The sequence below is a fragment of the Magnusiomyces paraingens genome, assembly GCF_902498895.1.
Source record: "Magnusiomyces paraingens strain CBS 517.90 genome assembly, contig: contig1, whole genome shotgun sequence".
Taxonomy (NCBI): Eukaryota; Fungi; Ascomycota; class Dipodascomycetes; order Dipodascales; family Dipodascaceae; genus Magnusiomyces; species Magnusiomyces paraingens.
In genome coordinates, this window is record NW_022474067.1 from 5,148,696 (window position 1) to 5,167,338 (window position 18,643).

Below are 18,643 nucleotides of genomic sequence, written 5' to 3' on the forward strand. Positions count from 1 at the left end.
TTCATGGGCATTTCGACTCATAGTTTTTTATTCATTCAATATGTTCCACAAGCTTTTATTGGAAGGATAATGTTGACATGTTTGATGAAAACCCCAACCGAGATTAAGGTAGATCAGAAGTTACCTACCGAAACTTGTTGTGGCTTGTCTTATTGCCACTGGGAATCGAATCCATAACCTTATTAGTAACTAATTAGTTCGCTACAATTGCTCTTTTTTTTTGTAATGAACTACATATAGTTGCTTTTTAGATGACATACTCACTTCTTTGATACATCCTGATATTATCACCATTTCTAACAATACCATGACTTATTCCTAACCCTCAATTTAATTTATTATTAAATTGATCTCTCTTGTAAAAGCAAAGTTTTGACAGCTTATGTTTTTTTACTATGCATTGAAAAAAAAAAAAAAAAAAAAAAATATATAGTTAATCTAAAAAATAAATAAAAATTTCCATTTTGCAAATTTTTAAACGGCTTTTGATACTACAAAATCTGGAAAGTTTATCAATTTCTTATAGAAGGATCAAAAGGGATAGCTTTGATGAACCCACAAACTGAACTTTTTAACACTCTTTCCCAGCTAAATTTCCCATACTAAATTTTTTGTACTAGGTATAAAAATAATATGACTTGGCAATAGTATTCATACAAAGGTTTAAATTTGAAAGTGCTCATATTTTGGGTGAGGTAAAGTTATGTTGGAAGTCCCAAACTCAGAGAGTCGGAAGGTCCTCGTAGTCAATAAATATAATAGCTTTTGTTCCTTAAATATAGATGTGTATAAAATATGGATTTAAATTTAAAATTATAGATTAATTTATTTTTTATTTTTGTTGGTTATTAATTGGAAATACAAGGACCCTGGTTATCTTGAAACACACTAATTCGAAAATGTGTGAATTCCTGTGATTCATGTCGGTGAATTGTAAAAAGTAAAACATTGAAAACATTGAAAACATTGAAAACATTGAAAACATTGAAAACATTGAAAACATTGAAAACATTGAAAACATTGAAAAAGTTTTTAAGGGTTCAAATTTAGTGACACACAGTAAACAAAAAAACGAGCTGGCTCTACCTTTTTCTTCCGGTTTTGGTGTTTTTATGACAGAAACCCCTCTCGTTTTAGGTTTTATAATTTTAAACAAATACATATTTTGGTGGATGACATTAATAATCAGAAAATAACATTAAAGTATATGACTTTCTGAATTTTTAGAAAACATTCCACCCATCACTGCTTTCTTAACTAAAAGAAAGCAGTGATGGGTGGAATGTTTTCATATTAAATAAAGCCAAAACAAGGTTAAAGCCCAATTAATAATTTTACTCTTTTCTCAACGTTTAAAAAAACGTCCATTTCAAATATTTCAAATATTTAAGAAAGTACTAAATATCTCTTCAGCTTTTTGATATCAACTAAACAAGTCTCCTTAATATTTTTTAAAAATTGGGAAAACGTAATTTAATTCTCCACTTCACAAATTCAATAAAACGGTTTCTTAGAAGACTTTCTTTTCCTTTAGAAACCCCCACACAGACATTTCAAAATAGTAAATAAAATTTATAAATAATTTCAAGTATAAAATTTATAAATAATTTCAAGTATAAAATTTATACCAATTAAATATTCATATACTGCTTACAATCATGATTGAAATCCTCCTCATCATCATATTCTTTAATTCTGGCTATCGTACCATCGCTTCTCTTGTATTCTTCCAAAAATGATGGATCTACAAATGTCAATAGCTCTCCGTCATTAATGGTCCAAACTGGGCATATAACATCTCTAAATTTGATAACACGAGAGAGTGATGAAAAATTTTTTAAAGGCTCACGAACAAAGCCTTTATTGTCAATATAATAACCAACAATCGAATAGCCACTACCATCAGTGCTTCCAAAAAATTGCAGTTTGTAATTGCGAGGCATCACAACACCAATTTGAAATTCCTTTACCACAGCAAACTTGTAGAGAATTCCTAGACCCAAAGAGTCAATTTCAACAATATCTTCAATCATTACATGACTAAAAGAGTTTTTTTTATTTTGATCCATTCATTCATACTTATTGATGTACGCAGAAAGGTCTCTTTAAAAAAAATCATATTGTAAAACTTAGCCTTAATATTATGGGATCCATTACAAGCTGCTAGAGTTTGCTCATCTTTTTCAAGATATTCCATGATCATTTCAATCACTTTAATTTGCCTTGTTGTTTATAGCTCAGTTTGTGGCTTAGCTTTGAGGTTCCTAGGCAACTTGGCACCTATTGAAAAATTCACATACTGATCCGGAAAGACTGTTAAGTATTGATTGATAAATGTAACAATTGGAAAGAGTAAGATGAGCAGCTCTCCCGTATTTTATTTGAGTTCTCAATATACTGCAAGATCTTTCAGTTGCGAAACACCATGTCGCTCTAACTGGACCAACTTCTTGAATCACCTGGGCCATATGCCGCAATGTGTGCAAAGGCAATGTGTGCAAAGGGTATATTTTCAATATCTTTTAAATAACGATTCTCAAAAAAAAAATTAAGAAAAGGATCAATTCCAAGTTCTAACATTTTCAGTAGATTTGCTGAAAATCTTGGCAAGGAAAGTAATCTCAAAAGATGGGCCATTTTTGTGACAAGAACCAGGTATTCAAGACACTCAATTTCATATTGAGACTTTATAACAATTCCAAACAAAATAGAAAGAAGTTGTTTGACTTGCTTTGCTTTAAACTTTACAGAATTTAAAGTTTTAAATCCTCCTTTTATAGCCTTTATATCAAACTATCTTTGAAGGAATGAGTAGTCTAATGTATTTAGACTTTCTATAAACTTGACCATAGAATCCTCTGTTTTTGATTTAAACTTATAAGAGCCGTCTTTACCATAAATAATAGTATTTATAATTTTACTTCCAACGTTTGCATACGATAAATGCATGAAATCATCAGGAGGGAATGACATATCAGGTACCATTGACCCTAAAAATAATATAGCTGAAATTCGGCTTAAACCCTGTTTAGTGAATTTGTTGCGATCTGGGGCAGTTTTTGCTTCTTCATTTAAGATTTCTTTATAAATCTTATTATACCAGTTAATATCACGAGGTTCACAAATATAAATAATGGTTTTTGAAAAATGAATTTCATCATAACCAAAAACATGCTACTCATTTAATTTAATTTAATCAATTACTACACTGTTAAAAAATTACCATACTAAATTTGTTAGTAAAATAAATTTATCACCCAAAATGCGGGAAAAATTTTGGACCTTCCACCCAAACTTTTTTCTGCTACAGTGGATTACATAATCAAAACACCATATATGGTGTTTTTCTCGCCTTCATGATGGCCTGATCAGGCTTTGAGAATGAATTTGGAAAATCTTCATTTATATAAATGAAGATTTTCAATCAACATTTTCAAGCATTAAATGAACTAAAAGATGTACAATTTACAAACAACAAATTTCTTAGAATATTTTAAAAAATACCAAATGATATAATTTTTTATATAGATATGTGCAATATGATTATTGAAATCACCTTTCTCAATGTAAACATTAACAGGTTTATTCAAAGGATACTTCTAATGATTCAATATTAATGCAATATTGTTGTTTAAAAGATAAAAATTGCAATTGAAACCTTTTTGAATGTAGCTTTTGACGGGAAAAATTTTCATGAAGCTGATTTTCGACTAAACAATTTCCAATAGTTAAATCCTCTGCAATTCTATTGAACTGGTACCAAGAGAGTTGCTTACTTTTAAAAGCAAAAATAGATTATGAAAAGAGTATTTGTACATTCCAAAAACAAAACAGAGTTATATTTCATAGAGTCTCTTTGGGGGCTTAGCTTCTTGTACTTTAAATACTTGATTTTGGTGTCCTTATAAAAATCCTTAACAGAGACAACTACCCATTCACTTTTGGTAATATAACCTGCATCACAGGATTCAAGTTTTGTAAATTTAAAAAATCTAATTAATTATTTTGAAAAAGTTGTAAATAAACTTAAAATCAAAAGTCAAATCGAAAGCTTGGTCCCTCAACATTTAACCAAGCTGATAGCGAGCAACATTTTTCTGAGCGCTCAAAAAATGATTACTGTTACATTGAATATTACTTTCAAGTCATTTGTGAACTCAATTTTGATCATAGTTTCAAAATATTTAAAAAATGTCCTGTTTTTTATACCATCAATAATGGGATATAACAAATGAAATTTGAGGTTTGTTTTTTTTGCAAGCTGAAAATTATGGTCTATATTTACAGGTTCAAAAAGTCAAAGCGAAATACAAGCCATTTTTTAAAAAAAAATTAATTGATTTTTTTAAGAAGATAATCTTATAAGATTATCTTTTTTAATTTCAGTGGATATTAAAACATTTTGGTGATGTTACTGTGACTTACTTAGGGGTAATTGTACTCGTGATATAATCAGGTATTAGTATGGTAATGGACCGAACTCTTATCCATATATTCCAACAAAATAAAACTTGCAATCAAAAAATATGGTATGTCTAATATCTTATAATTTTTATTAAAAATTTTTAATGATTTCTAACATTTTTTTCAAATTTTTTCAAATTTTTTAAAAATTTTCAAAAATTTTCAGTCTATTTCCCCCCCATTTTGTTCAGGTGTTGTGGGTCTCTCAAGTGTGTTTAGTAGAATTTTGGATTCTCCATTCTACTAAACACACAGAAACTATTACGTAATACATAATTAATCTAATTATCTTCTTCCTAAAAGGGAACCGATCAAAAAATTGTCAGAATTTTAATAAGTAACTTAAAGTAGCATATATATGCATTTCTACAAAATGTTTTCTAATATAAAAAATAACGGTTAGAAAAATAGTTTTCTCAAAGAAAAGATCCTTGTTAAATTTCAGTAATTGTCAGTGATTTTGTAACCTTTGTAACTCGCCAAATCCTGAGAAGTTAAGCAAAATACTTTGCTGTCTATGTTAAAATGAGTATAGAAGTCTCTATAACTACTTTCATCCTTAACTATTAACATTATGGTTGTTATTTTTCATGAAAGACCAAACATCATCATGAAACTTGGTGTCTCCTAAAAAAACGCAAACCCTTTTCTTTAATAAAAGAAAACTCTTTCATGGATGGCTTTAAAAAATGTTACAACCCTTATTACATCATGGCTTAATATTAACTTACAAAACCTACGCTAATTTCCAATTTTTTGTTTTCCGTGACACACCAGAGTGTGACACACATTTGACTATGAGGGAAAAACAGAACATGATAAGTTAAGACCAAGTTCATTATTAAAAGATTGGCCTTGGGATTTATTGATAGTCCAGACAAAGAACACACAAACAGGAAACTGTATACAATAGAAAAAATAGGTAGCGACTTTTCAGACTGTATTAATTTTAAAGATTGACCATGATTTGCCTTTGTGCTCGCCGTTTGGATTTTGGGCTAAAATGGGGTTTCTGTTGACTATGCAAGCAATAAATTTTGTGCAGTTACAAAGACTACTTTTAATGCTGTATATATTTTCGTATATATGAATATCACAAAATTTCAAATTAGTGTGTTTCAAGATGAACAGTGTGGTACTAAGTATAAAATAGGATAATTCAGTAACAATCTTAATTTATTATTTAGGATATTTTTTGGGAAATAAATAAAATAAAAGAGTGTTTAGCTTGCAAATACATATCAAAATGTTGAGACAAAAATGATATTCTTGTAAATAATGATACAGTGGGTCCCCATAAAGTAACAATGTGCAAACCCCACTTTTGTTACAACATCATATTTTTTTACTTTCAAAGCGACAACCACTTCATCTTGAATTCCTATTTTCTCAACACCAATGACTCCAGTGACTTCCAGGATTGAATATAGTGCTCTTAAGAGAGCCAAAATTCATATGAAGTACGAAATGAGAATTTCCCAGTGGCATATCGCATTTGAGGAGGGAGTGTCACTAGGCTCTGTTTCTGTCATCATTCGATGCTACCCTAACCAACAAAATACCTCCAGTTGTGCTAGGTGAGGACGACCACAAAAGCTTTCCAATAGGGATAAAAGGGCCATTTTCTTAGTCGTTAGAAAATATCCTTTCATTAAGACACAAGATCATATTGTTGCCGTTGGTTTAAATGTCTCTGAACATACTATTTTACAATGGCTCAAGCATGAAGGCATCCATCATCAATGCGCCCTCCGACAGCCATTACTAACTCCACAGATAGCGGAAAAACGCCTCAAATTTGGGAGAATGTATAAAGATGAGCCAGAAAGCTTTTGGAAGCGTTGGATTTTAAGTGATGAGTCTACAATTGCTCATGGTGATAATGAAAAGCAGGAGTGGGGGTTTTGCCCCAAAGTATGTTTTATTTACATTACTATTCTCAGATGTTCTGGGGTGCTATATCCTTTTCTTCTCAATCGTCTTTATGGCCGCCTAATTCACCTGATCTTTATCCAATTGAGAATATATGGAAACTGCTTAAGGAAAAGATCTGTAAAAGATTTCCGCAACTATCACTATTACCAAAAAATAATCAGTCATTAAATAAGTTATGTGAAGCAGCTGTGGAAGTCTGGGAGGATTTCCATCAGGACCTCATAAATAAGCTAGTCTTATCAAAGCCCCGAAGACTTCAAGCTGTAGTAGATGCAAACGGCTGGTATACAAGATATTAATTAAGTATATATATATATATATATATATATATATATCTAAAGAATAAGGAACCTATACCTCAAGTTACCTACTAATTGAATTAAATTTGATAAAAAAATCTGTCTTGAAAGTAATGTGGTAAAAATCTTTTTGGTAATGTGGGTGTGTATTAACACTATTTTACAAATCTAAATTAATTGTAGAAGATTTAATAATGATGGATAATGATTTGAGATGTTCGGGAAACTATCAATGATGCATTGTTATATTTATTCTTCAATAGTTGATATAATTGAAATAATATCTTTAGCCAAATGATAATAGTATTAGATCATTATCGCGGTAATAGTGTTGCTTAACTTATTTGTTGGTTCGCCTGATGTTTTTGATTAGAATATGATGGGTGCTGAAATTCCTTTCTCTCATTGATTGATGATGGCGCGCCAAGCAGTACAATTCTTGTGGCCACTGTACCTTAAATATACCCGTTTCTGTCGTAGAATCAAATAAGGGAGCAAATCTTTTTTTTATTAATAAATAAGGTTGAGTTTAAGCAGGTAAAAGGATTAATGAAATCAGTTTAACAAGAAAAGAGTCCATCCACACTTGAAGAAATATTTCTTAAGTTTAGAATAATAGAGAATCCTTGTTACAAGTGATTCTTTTCAAAATGTTGGGTAGATTTAAAATTTATAGGTATCAAGGACAACAAAAGACATCGTTGACTTTGAAGCAAATGAATATGTTCTTACTCGCTAAATTTTTTTTTTAAAAAAATAATAAAATTTAAAATAAACTGGATATCGTGGTAAATCCAATTTTTTTAAATTTTCGTGTTATTTTGTGGATATTGTAATGTCCACCAGAGGGATGAAAGGTGAAAGTACGTTTTGGACGTCACCTCTTCTTTACGTAAAAATGTAGTCGAAATCTCTTTAATCTTAATGTTGAGATGAAAGAAAAAAGTTTGGAAAAAATTTAAAGTCACAAAACGTCGAAATCTCTTTCATGACATTTTTCAAAACAACGACAAATTTCCATTGTGTTAAAAAATTAGGAAAAACAACAACATCAAAAAAATTTCTCAGCTTTCTTAAAGTTAACAAAATTGATTAAAATCTTTTTTTTTTTTCCTTAAAATTTAAAACAACGACCAAATTTAACTTTATTATCATCAACACAACAGCAACACCACCTTTTTTATCACTTTAGTTAAATCAACAAAACGTCGAAAATTACTTTTTTTTTTTTTTCAACATTGACAACCATCAAGAAATCTCACTTTTTATTTCGTCAACAAAATAACCTCAACACTCTTTTATGAGTAATGTCAAGGTTATCAGTGATACCACACCAATATATGGTTTCTCAACTTAAAAAATCTACTTCTATTTTACGCTTTGTCAGTGCTCAGAAAAACCATTTGCAACTCCAAATGAATTTCCCATCTATCTAAAAGGACTTTTATTATCTGATAAAAATTATTATTAAATTAAATTTTTTTTTTTTTTCATTACATTTGGTTGTGACTCCAATACAGCCAGAAGATCCACCAGATATTAATTTAAAGCTCTTCTTTTCAATGACAAGTTTAATGATTTTTTAGCTGACTTAGTACGTCTGCTTTTCTCATCCTCAGACTTTGGGTTGCTCAATAGCGTCTACATCTTCCTCAAACCCACTGACCAAGGGATACTTTTTATGGACAATGATATTAAAAAAAGGAGTCTTTCCTGGATTTATTTTGAATATTAATAAATGGCAAGCCCGTTCAGTAGCAAAGCACCATATCGCTATAAGTGAACCTACTTCTCAAATGTCATTAACCATATGATGCAGTGAATGTATTGCTAAAGTTATAAACAATAGGTTTTTAGTATCCTTTAAATAAACTTCCTCAAAATAAGTTCAAAATCTAGCATTTCTTCTCAAGTATTTCCAATAGATTTTTCTGAAAATTTAGGTAGAGAGAGCAACTCGAGAAGTTGCACAAGTTAAGTAATAAGACATAAATAATCAAAATCATTATATTTATAACTTGACTTGATAACATTATCAAAATAAAATGGAAATGATCTTTTTTGTTTAGCGTGCCCTGAGCTTAACTGGTGTAGAAGTTCGTCAATCCGCAAAAATGAAAATGATGTTTTTGGAAGAATATTGAAATGATATCATTTCATTCATGAATGAATGAATAAAATATAAAATATAAAATATTAAATATTTAATTATATATAATTAATAATAATATATTATTATAATAAATTAAAACAATTCTTTATCCTTATATTTTTTTAGAAAATTCCTACCCAAAATGGTATACTAAGCTCCACGTCCAGCACACTTCTAACAGCAACATCTAGTCTTCTAACTAAATGATCTTTTTTTTCCCTTAAGAATTTGAATTTTTTTATGCAACTTGATGTTTTTCAAATAGTTTTTTTCATTAAATATTCCCCTAGAAACATTTGCAATTAACTTTTTTAATTGACACATGATCAGTTCTTTCTAAAAAATTCTAAGAAAAGTTTTTGTCTGGAACATATTTGATACAATGATCATAAATGACCAGATATTTATCTTTAGTGGAATTGATCATCAAAATTACAAAATAACTGCAAAGAAAAAATAGGGCGCTCCTTAATTTCAATTTCTCTTTTTTTTTTATTTCCCTTCTTGAATGGTATTGAAAATATTTGAATAAAGCTCGAAGTAGTCAAAATTAATTAATGTTGTTTGAAACTTGAACCTGTCAAACAGACAAAAAATAGAATTATTAGTAGCCAATATGTCAATATGAATAAGATTAATAACATGTTAGGGTTAATTTATATTATGATCCAATCTATCAAAATATATTAAAACATTTCTCTACAAAAATTATGTACCAGAATTTCCATTATAAGCAGTTAAAAGGTTTGGAATTGAAAAGGATAGTTACAAATGCAAATTTGGAGAACTGGAAACAGTTCGTCAGATTTTGGTTGGGTCTCCTTTGCTAGAAGAAGAAAGAAAAGGATTGAAATGGATATTTCCAGAGATGGACATGTCGACTCTCTTAAACAGTTTAATAGGCTTGCAAGAAATTGTAAGCTTCATCTTTGTTTGGAGGACTTAAGGAATACAATTATAGCGTTGACAAAAACTAGTGGAGATAAGTTGGGAAGGTTTGGTTTTTTTTTTGCCTCCTGTTCCTCGTAAGCTGGCATCAGGACTTATTTTCGGGCTGTTGAAGATGCAATGTCGAAGCCAGAATTAAAAGATTATTATAAAAATGAAAAGATATAGAGTATGGGCAAGAAGGATAGTACATATTCTAATGTTATATAATTCTATAACCCTTGAATAAAAGCAAGCAAAAAAACAAACAAACATTATAAGTTGTAATAAAATAAAATTTAAATTCAATGGTTAACAGTAATTTACTCAAATAATCAATAAAAGTAGTATTCATATTTTCTTTTTCCGGAATAGCCTAAAAGGAGAAACGTCCTTTATCTAGTAAAACATCAAATTGATAATTAATTGTCACCATAGGAGTGTTTACTTTGTAGCCAATTTAATAACAATATATTGTTACCTTTGATAAAATTTTCTAATATGCCTATTTCATTGTAAATTGTCTTAAAACGTTGTAAAAGGCTAGAAACTAAAATATTATCTTATCTTTTATTTCCAGTTTAACAATCGATTTAATTTTTTTATATATATTCATCTTAATACTGATAAAAGATATACTCTGTAATACACTCCAATCAACATGTAAAACTACAATCACTTCTTTATCTTCTAGCAATAATTCCACGAAATTTATTTAGTACGTTAATTAAAACTTTTTACTTTGAAAATTCAGTGGTTAGAATTACTCAAAAAATGGGTTTCACCTTTAGACATAACAGTAGAAAACATCGTTTCAATCAAAACCATTGTAGAAACAGAACATTTCAAAGTTTGAATAGGAAACAAATATTGTGTTTCTGACCACTTGAAGATATTTTTTTTATCAATAATGGGCTCTTTTTTTGGTTAAATTTTGGCATAAATAGACTCTTATGTCGTTTTTTTTTTTTTTTTTTTTTTTTTTTAAATCAGAAAATATAACAGCGGTAGAAGGTTATTTTCACTACTAGATTCTTATATTTGAAGCGTAAATAACGATTATCATTCAGTGAAGGATATAGATAGAGATGGTGTGATATGAATGAAGCATTCTTTATAGAACTATAATTTGTATCAGCTGAATAGCGTTGCTCATTCCTTAGATAACACTGGCGTAGAGTCCTCATACTTCAAATCCATATGCAATGATTGATATCATACAGGCGCTATCCAATAGCTTGAAAGCAAAACTGGTGAGTTCCATTTTTGTATCACCCGTTATTAGGATTTCGTATAAATTCTACGTTGTCGTTATGCCCGTTTTTTTTTTACTAATCAGACTGAGTATTTATTGCTTTTGACAGATATTTTTACTCATTGCTTTATTAATTATGTTACGAAAATAGTTTGATTTGCCCTAACATATCTGTATTTTAATAAATTTGAATAATACCACAAATAATCGCAATTAAACTCATGAAATCTTTAATAGTCTGTCATCTAAATTACCATTTAAATCCTTACTGGTATTTTAATAATAGGAATCCTGGTACAAGCCAATTGATTATTTGGTTTTGTAATTAATTTTTTTAAGTGTTAAAGGTTTTTTATGAAAAAAAAAAAATTCAAATTCAAATTCAACGCTGTGTTAATTATTCCACTATCTTGCTTTATCATGTTCAACAGGAATGTAATTCTAGCAATACATGTAACTTCTTTGTTTTTTTCTTCTATTAATTAAATTTTGTCCTGTAATAACTACATATTAATCAGTATCAATAAAATCAAGTATAGTGGGCACAATGCAACAACAATGTCGCACGCTAGTACATCTTAAATTTGGAGCTACCAGGAAGATTGAAATTATTTTTTATGAGAGAACATCATATGAACTTAAAGTTTAGGCTAGTTGTAGCTGAGTAGTTCAATTATCACTATTCTCCCTATCCTCCACATCATCCGTAGCAACAGCCTCACTGGTTCCTCAAAGTGCTGCAGGCAGGTCTGTATCGTTTCTTGCAAAAAAGAATTAAGGAGGACACATTCTCAATTAGGATTTGAAGTGCGCTTTCAAGTCCTTGTTGATGCCGCTCTTAAATGCTTAATTCAATTTTTCAGCCGGGAATTCTTGAGGCAGTAAATAACCAGCTTCGCTTTAGCCTCAGCAGCTGCTCTATAAATAACTTTTGGATGCTCGAGCGCCGCTGGGTTCTTGAGGTTCCTCAATGTAAAATTGAGAGACATGGTGATCTATGACATTATGGCAAGACTTTGAAGTACTCTTCACTTCGTCATCGACTCGATTTGCAATGCTATCTTCACTAGCAACCGGAGCTTCTGTTGACAAGTTCATAGTACCTCGATAAACAGCTAGAAGAATTGAACTATCTCAAGGAAAAAGGTCTGCCTTGCTCCATACTTGCGAATTATCAGGGGATTAATTCCTGCAGACCGAGTCTCCAAGTAATCCTTCATGAGGTGCCGCTTGTGGGGTGGGATTGGAGAATCCAAGATTTTGTTTGGATTCCCCACTCAAACACACATGAGAGCAACCCATGACACCTGAACAAAACGGAAAAAATACAGAAATCAATTAAAAAAAATTGAAAAAAATGTTAGAAATTATAAAAAAAAAATTGATGAAAATCACAGAATATCAGGCATACCATATTATTTTTAATTTCTAGTTTTACTTTAGCAAATTCTGATTTAAAAACGCAAAATGCGACTCCAAATTAAGGTCGCCCCGTAGCTCAAAGGTATCTCGTATTACCCGAGCCACCACCTGTATCAGCATGTATTGTCCCTTGATTTCAATGTGTTGGATATTTCAACAAATATTTTGTCTTCGCTTGGTTCAGATAGTAAGGACTTGCTTGTTGAAAAAGAAAGTATCCGGGTACTTCAACAAACACTAACAAAATGAACATGGATTCAGAATCATTTACTACACTTTATGCCGCCAAATCAGACACTTTTTTTTGGTTTTTTGAAACATCTTGAAAAGAATTGTTAGATGAATTTGTCAATTTAACATTTTTCAGCACAACTTTACCTTATAACATGTCTTCCCATAAGTTTGTTTGAAGACCGTTGTAATCTCATATTTTCCAAACATGTAGAAGCCAATTGATATTTTGCTAAGGGCCTCAGTTTACAAAGAGTTAAGAGTTACTGAAATAAACAAGAATAATCTTGACCTCTTTTATAAAATGGCTTATAAAATGGCTTTAAGCTTTTGAGTCGGTGATTATTGACCTCAAATTTCAGCTTTCAAAAGAGATGAACCTCAAATTTTATTCGCTGTATCACATTATCGATAGTATCAAAAAGACAAGCTTTTATCAGATATTTTAAAGCCTTATTTAAGACCGAGCTTATAATGACTAATAAGTGATATTAAATGTGGCCGAAATCAAATTTAGATCACCCAGCGAAATGCTGCTTTCTATCAACTTGGTCAAATGTGGAGAGAGGCCCAGTATTCGATATGACTTTTGGTTTTCATCTTACAAAAAAACAAAAGGAATTTCTAAACTGACAAGGCTTGAATATACTTTTGCACTTTAAGTTATTAAAAATAAAATACTATATGCCACTGTTAAAAATTCTCTTGCCTTTGAAGATGAAACTCTCAGTCTATCCTATCCAACGCATCTCCCATGAGGGATTCCCTGTCAAAGGCTACACCCGAAAAAGTGGCAATTACAATGTTTATCTCATATATATAGCAATTTTATTTTTTTTTCTCGGTAATGAAAGGAACTTTTTAGATAAACCAGTCAATGTTTACAATAAGGAGATTTTCAATAAACATATTGTAATGATTCACAGAGGTACGGATGGCGGTGTGAATCATTTGAAATCGTAATTCTTCTAAATATATAATTAATTATATCATTTTGTTTTTTTGAGAAATTCTAAAAAAAAAAAAATTTTGTATGCCCGTAATACACCTTTTGATACATTCAAGGCTTGAAAATAAGAGTTGAAAATCTTTCTTCAAGGCCTTTTTTCTCGGATTCAAGTTTTGAGATTGTTCGTGATTATGTAATACACAGTAGAAAAATTAATTTTTAAAAAATTTGGGTAGGAGGGGAAAAAAAACGTCCGGATGTTAGCTAATTTTTTTTACTAACAAATTTAGTATGGTTAAATTTTAACAGTGTAATTATTTAACTGCAACTATGAAAAACCTCACTTTTTTTTTTTTTAACATTAATGTGGTGAATATTTTCCATAATAAAAAACTTAATATATTAAGTTTTTTATATAAGTCATTTACCCCATAACGCTCATTAGTCATCAGTTAATATGATATTGTTATAATAAACAATTAATTTTTGCTATAAATTCGGTTTTCCAGCCATTCAGGACAGTTTGTATATTTGAAAATCACCAAATTGTTTTTGTGTTTATATTTCTCAAATTTATATGTATTTATTTTGGTATCTACCTTCATCTCCTTTAAATAATTAACTTTGGTTTATTTTTTTTTTATTATTATCAACCATCTTTAACAGGGAAATCCAACTTTTTATTTTTGAAAACTTAACCTACAACGGTGGAATGAATTTTTGTAGTTATTAGGAAACCCACTCAAATTATAAGATTATGCTGAGATAGTTAGTAATACTGGTAATTATCAATATACATTTTTACTTTTGGGGGTAACGTTTTGTATTTTTTAAATCAATAGCTTCTAAATATCAACTAGCAATCAAATAATAGTTTGTTTTAATCTTTTTAAATTTTTTTTTTATATCTTTCAGTTTGTTAAGGTGTCGTCGGTCTCTCATGTTTGCTTGAATAGAAAATTTAACATTTTGTCAAGATCATTCATTCCAATATATATATATATATATAATAGTAATACAACATATTGTTGAAATGTCCATTTTAAGAAGATATCCTTTTCAAAATAATTTTTGGTCTTTTTCCACAAAAGGTTACTAACCCAAAATGTTTTTTTTTTTTTTTTCAGCTATATTTTTCAATGGATTTTTTTTTAAAGGACAGTATTTAAACGTTGAAACATTTGGGAATTTATGTTTTTTCTAATTTTAAATTAACCTCGCGGTCACCCATATCTATCTGTTTTGCCAGTATTGAGAAATCTTACAAAAAGCCATTTTTATATTGTGTCAATAATACAAAACTTTATTGATCCTACTACCCCACCGATGCCAACAAAATCTCTAGCAGTCATTTTTATTTATTTTCATTTCTTCATTCTGACCACTATCAGTTACAAAAGATAAGTAGATTAATTTATTTGATGAAATGATTGTAAAATCGGTTCTAGTAAAAAAAAAAAAATAATATCAGTCTCTTTTTATTTTTCCTTTTTTTTTTTCTAAAATAAAACTCCAAATGATATGAGATTTCAAAGTGTATGAATCATTGAAATTTGACTTTTTAAAAAAAAATTTGAAGATTATTTTTTTATAATTGCGTCATATCACGTGACTATAATAAATGAAGGTTTTTTTTTTTTTTTTTTTTTTTTTTTTATCAAAGAAAAAATTTACGTGTAAAACTCTGCCCAACGTGATTTGTCTTTTCCTTTCCATTCCATTCCACTACTTAAATCGTTGTCACAGCACGTTTTTATTATTATTGTTATTAATTATCCTTATGGTAACTTATCAGGTGTTAATCTATTCAATGCCCATGTAAATTGTCTATTTTGGCGGGGGAGGGGGGTTGGAGGTTAAATGATTTTAGGTGGGTTGACTTTATACATTATTTCTTCCCCATATTCTTTTTTATTTTTTTTTATTTTTTGAACCTATATTTATATATATATATATATATATATTCATTTATATATCTCTTTATTAATAATTAATCATTCATTTATGAAAATATTTTCAAATGGACGAAATCTTTTTATACTTTCAAAAAAAAATAAAAAAAAAAAGACCATTTTGTAAATCCATTTAAACGATTCTTAGTAATTAGATTTTTTAGCAACAAACCTCACAAATCCTCAAAAAAAAAAAAAAAAAAAAAAAAAAATTATTTTTTATTTTTTATTTTTTATTTTTTATTTTTTATTTTTTATTTTTTATTTTTTATTAAATAATTATTTTCAACGTCTTGGCAGAGGCACAGCAGTGCTTGTCGTGGCGTCTCACGACCTCGGATTAGCCTTTGTTGCCCCAGCAACATAATTACATCATCCCATTAAAGTCCAATTTAAACTCAAAGATTACATAAGTGGGTTACTAACAAAGCAAGTTGGCCGGACTTGTGCGCAGATGTTCTCAGAATTACGCATATTCAAACACTCCTCCGTCTGATCCCGGGCTTGGCACTCCTCCTTTTGGTTGAAACCACCAAGACTTTTTTTTTTTTTTTTTTTTTTTTTTTTTTTTTTTTTTTTATTTATCAATATTTAAATATATTTAAATATATCAATATCAATATAAATATAAATATATATATATATATATAAGAACAACTTCTTTCCATCTACTTGCTTTTTTTTTTTTTTTTTTTTTCTTATTTATTAAAAAAAGAACAATATACCTTAACAGCAACTCAAAATGTCTACCTATACCAACTATTTGCCTCCTACAGACTCTCACAAGTTTCAACACTCCAAACAAGAAATGTCTCACCAAGTTCCTTACGCAGATACATTTTATTCTACAAAATTTATCCCTCAAGAACAAAAGTACCAACAGCACCAGCAACAGCAACAGCACCAGCACCAGCACCAGCACCAGCACCAGCACCAGCAACGATACAACTATCCTTTAAATAACTCATTACCACAAACATCTCTCCCCATAGATTCCACAGGGTTAATGCCTTCTCCTACAGGCCCTTTGGATGAAATGCCTCCTTCTCCTAAACAAATTTCCTTTTCACATACTTTAAACTCCATTCTTGGACCTGACCCATGCGCTCCAGTCATCTCCCCTCCATCTTCAGCTGCTACTACCCCTAACGAAACTTCTATGGACTCTTCCCGTGCTTCCCCACTGGAATCATCTCCTTGCTCCACTTCTGGGATGTCGGCTGTTAGCCCAGCATCTTCTACTGACTCGGCTCTTTCTCCCAAGTCTATAATGTCTTCAAATTCTCCTACTCTTAATTCTGTCTCCAATGTTCAAAACTGCCTTTACTCTCAAAAGCCCCAACAAATCCCGCCCACAGTATTGTTGCCCTCAGTTTCCTCTGTTGTAAACTCTATTCCCAGAGTACCAGAGTCTAAGCCTATCAAAAAGGCCGAACCAAAGTCCAAGGCTAAATCTTCAAAGTCTGATGACCAACAAGATAAGCCCTTGGTATGCAAATGGCTCAACTGCTCACTTGAGTTTCAAACTCCTGAAGAGATTTATTCGCATCTTTGCGAGGTCCATGTTGGACGCAAAAGTACCAATAATCTCTCTTTGATTTGCAGATGGGATGGTTGTAACACAAGCACTGTCAAACGCGACCACATTACCTCCCACATTCGTGTTCACGTCCCCCTCAAACCTTATAGCTGCCATTCTTGCGAAAAGCGATTTAAACGACGCCAAGACTTGAAGAAACACGTAAAAACGCACACTGACGATTCTGGTCAAGCCTTCCACACTAATTCCAATATGCCTTACATGGCTCATAATATGCGATCCTCTATGGCTCCTGGGTACTTTGACCATTACCCCATGCCTCACCAAGGATTCCCTGTGGACTATGCTTACACTACACCTCAATATGCTCAGCAACACAGAAACCACTCTTACTCACAACCTCCTCCTCCTCCTCCTCCTGACTACTCGAACCAAGGATTTTTATTTTCCAACTATTCCAAACCTGTCCATCAACAACCGTCCTCCCATCATCGTTTGTCTAGTGGAAATGATGGTGGTCTTTTGTCCCACATCATTTCAGAAGCTCCTGCTCCTGCCCCTGTTGAAAATAATAACCGCAAAAGAGCTTTCGAGGCTACTAATGATTTGTTTGAGGATATCAAGCGTTGCAGAGTTGCCCCCGTATACAATTCGGAAATGGCTTCTCGCCTTTCTGCCGTTGAGCAATTTGTTTCAGGGCCTTACAGCAACTCTTCTGCTGCTGCTGCTTTTGCTGCCCAGACACAACTTCCTTCTCAAGCACCACCACCTCAAGATTTCAGAACACTTCCACCATTTAAGTCACAACAAGATCTTCTTGAAGCTGATCAGTTTTTGTCAAGCCTTTCTTCCAACATTGCCTCCCAGCCATCCGGCACCAGATCAGAGTCTGTTTCTGGTCTTACTCTACCATCAAATGGTTACTCCTCTTCCAACTCTTCAGCCAACGCTTCTCTTGGTGCTCCTCTCAATCTCCCTGTTACTCCTCCAGAGGCTTCCCAAACTCTGGCTTCGTCTTCTGTTGGATTGTACCCATCATTCCATCAAACAACTCCAACAAGTACCGTGGCTTCTTCTACAAACGATTCCTTTGGTTCTCAATATACTAACCCATTGTACTCTGGTACTTTGGCTGGCAACAATGCACCTGTATCTACCGGATCAAGCTACCCTCAGCTTGGCTCTCGATACGAGCGCGACAATGGCCGTCGCTTCTCTGTTGGTGTCTTGCAACGCTCTTCTAAGCGTACTGCAGAGGCTTCTGCAGAAAAACAGGAAACCAAGGAACAACCTGACGTCGATGCACTTATTGCTGGGCTTGGAGATCTCAAGGTTTCTAAGAATGAGAAAGAAGAAGAAGAAGAAGACGAAGAAGAACAGCGTGAACGTCACATTCATGTTATTGCTACCATGCGTGAGATGATTGCATCGTTGCTTAAATCGTATCAAGAACCAGAACAAGAAAAGCCTGGTCGCCAGTCCCTTTATCCCACAATTGCTGCTTTTTAACTTTTTAA

The 18,643-nt window shown here is 31.3% G+C and overlaps 3 protein-coding genes across 3 annotated transcripts; 2 read left to right on the plus strand and 1 right to left on the minus strand.

Annotated features, from left to right (window-relative positions):
• Window positions 1-1,631: 1,631 nt before the first annotated feature.
• Window positions 1,632-2,033, minus strand: SAPINGB_P001568 (uncharacterized protein; the record flags this gene model as incomplete). Its single annotated transcript, XM_031996289.1, has 1 exon — window positions 1,632-2,033. The coding sequence occupies one exon, from the start codon at window positions 2,031-2,033 to the stop codon at window positions 1,632-1,634; it is 402 nt and encodes a 133-aa protein (XP_031852180.1).
• A 3,829-nt stretch (window positions 2,034-5,862) lies between these two features.
• SAPINGB_P001569 (uncharacterized protein) lies at window positions 5,863-6,698 on the plus strand (the record flags this gene model as incomplete). Its single annotated transcript, XM_031996290.1, has 3 exons — window positions 5,863-6,034; window positions 6,095-6,378; window positions 6,561-6,698. The coding sequence occupies 3 exons, from the start codon at window positions 5,863-5,865 to the stop codon at window positions 6,696-6,698; spliced, it is 594 nt and encodes a 197-aa protein (XP_031852181.1).
• Window positions 6,699-16,328: 9,630 nt separating this feature from the next.
• On the plus strand, window positions 16,329-18,635 carry SAPINGB_P001570 (uncharacterized protein; the record flags this gene model as incomplete). Its single annotated transcript, XM_031996291.1, has 1 exon — window positions 16,329-18,635. One exon carries the CDS (start codon window positions 16,329-16,331, stop codon window positions 18,633-18,635), a length of 2,307 nt encoding a protein of 768 aa, XP_031852182.1.
• Between the last annotated feature and the right edge of the window lie 8 nt (window positions 18,636-18,643).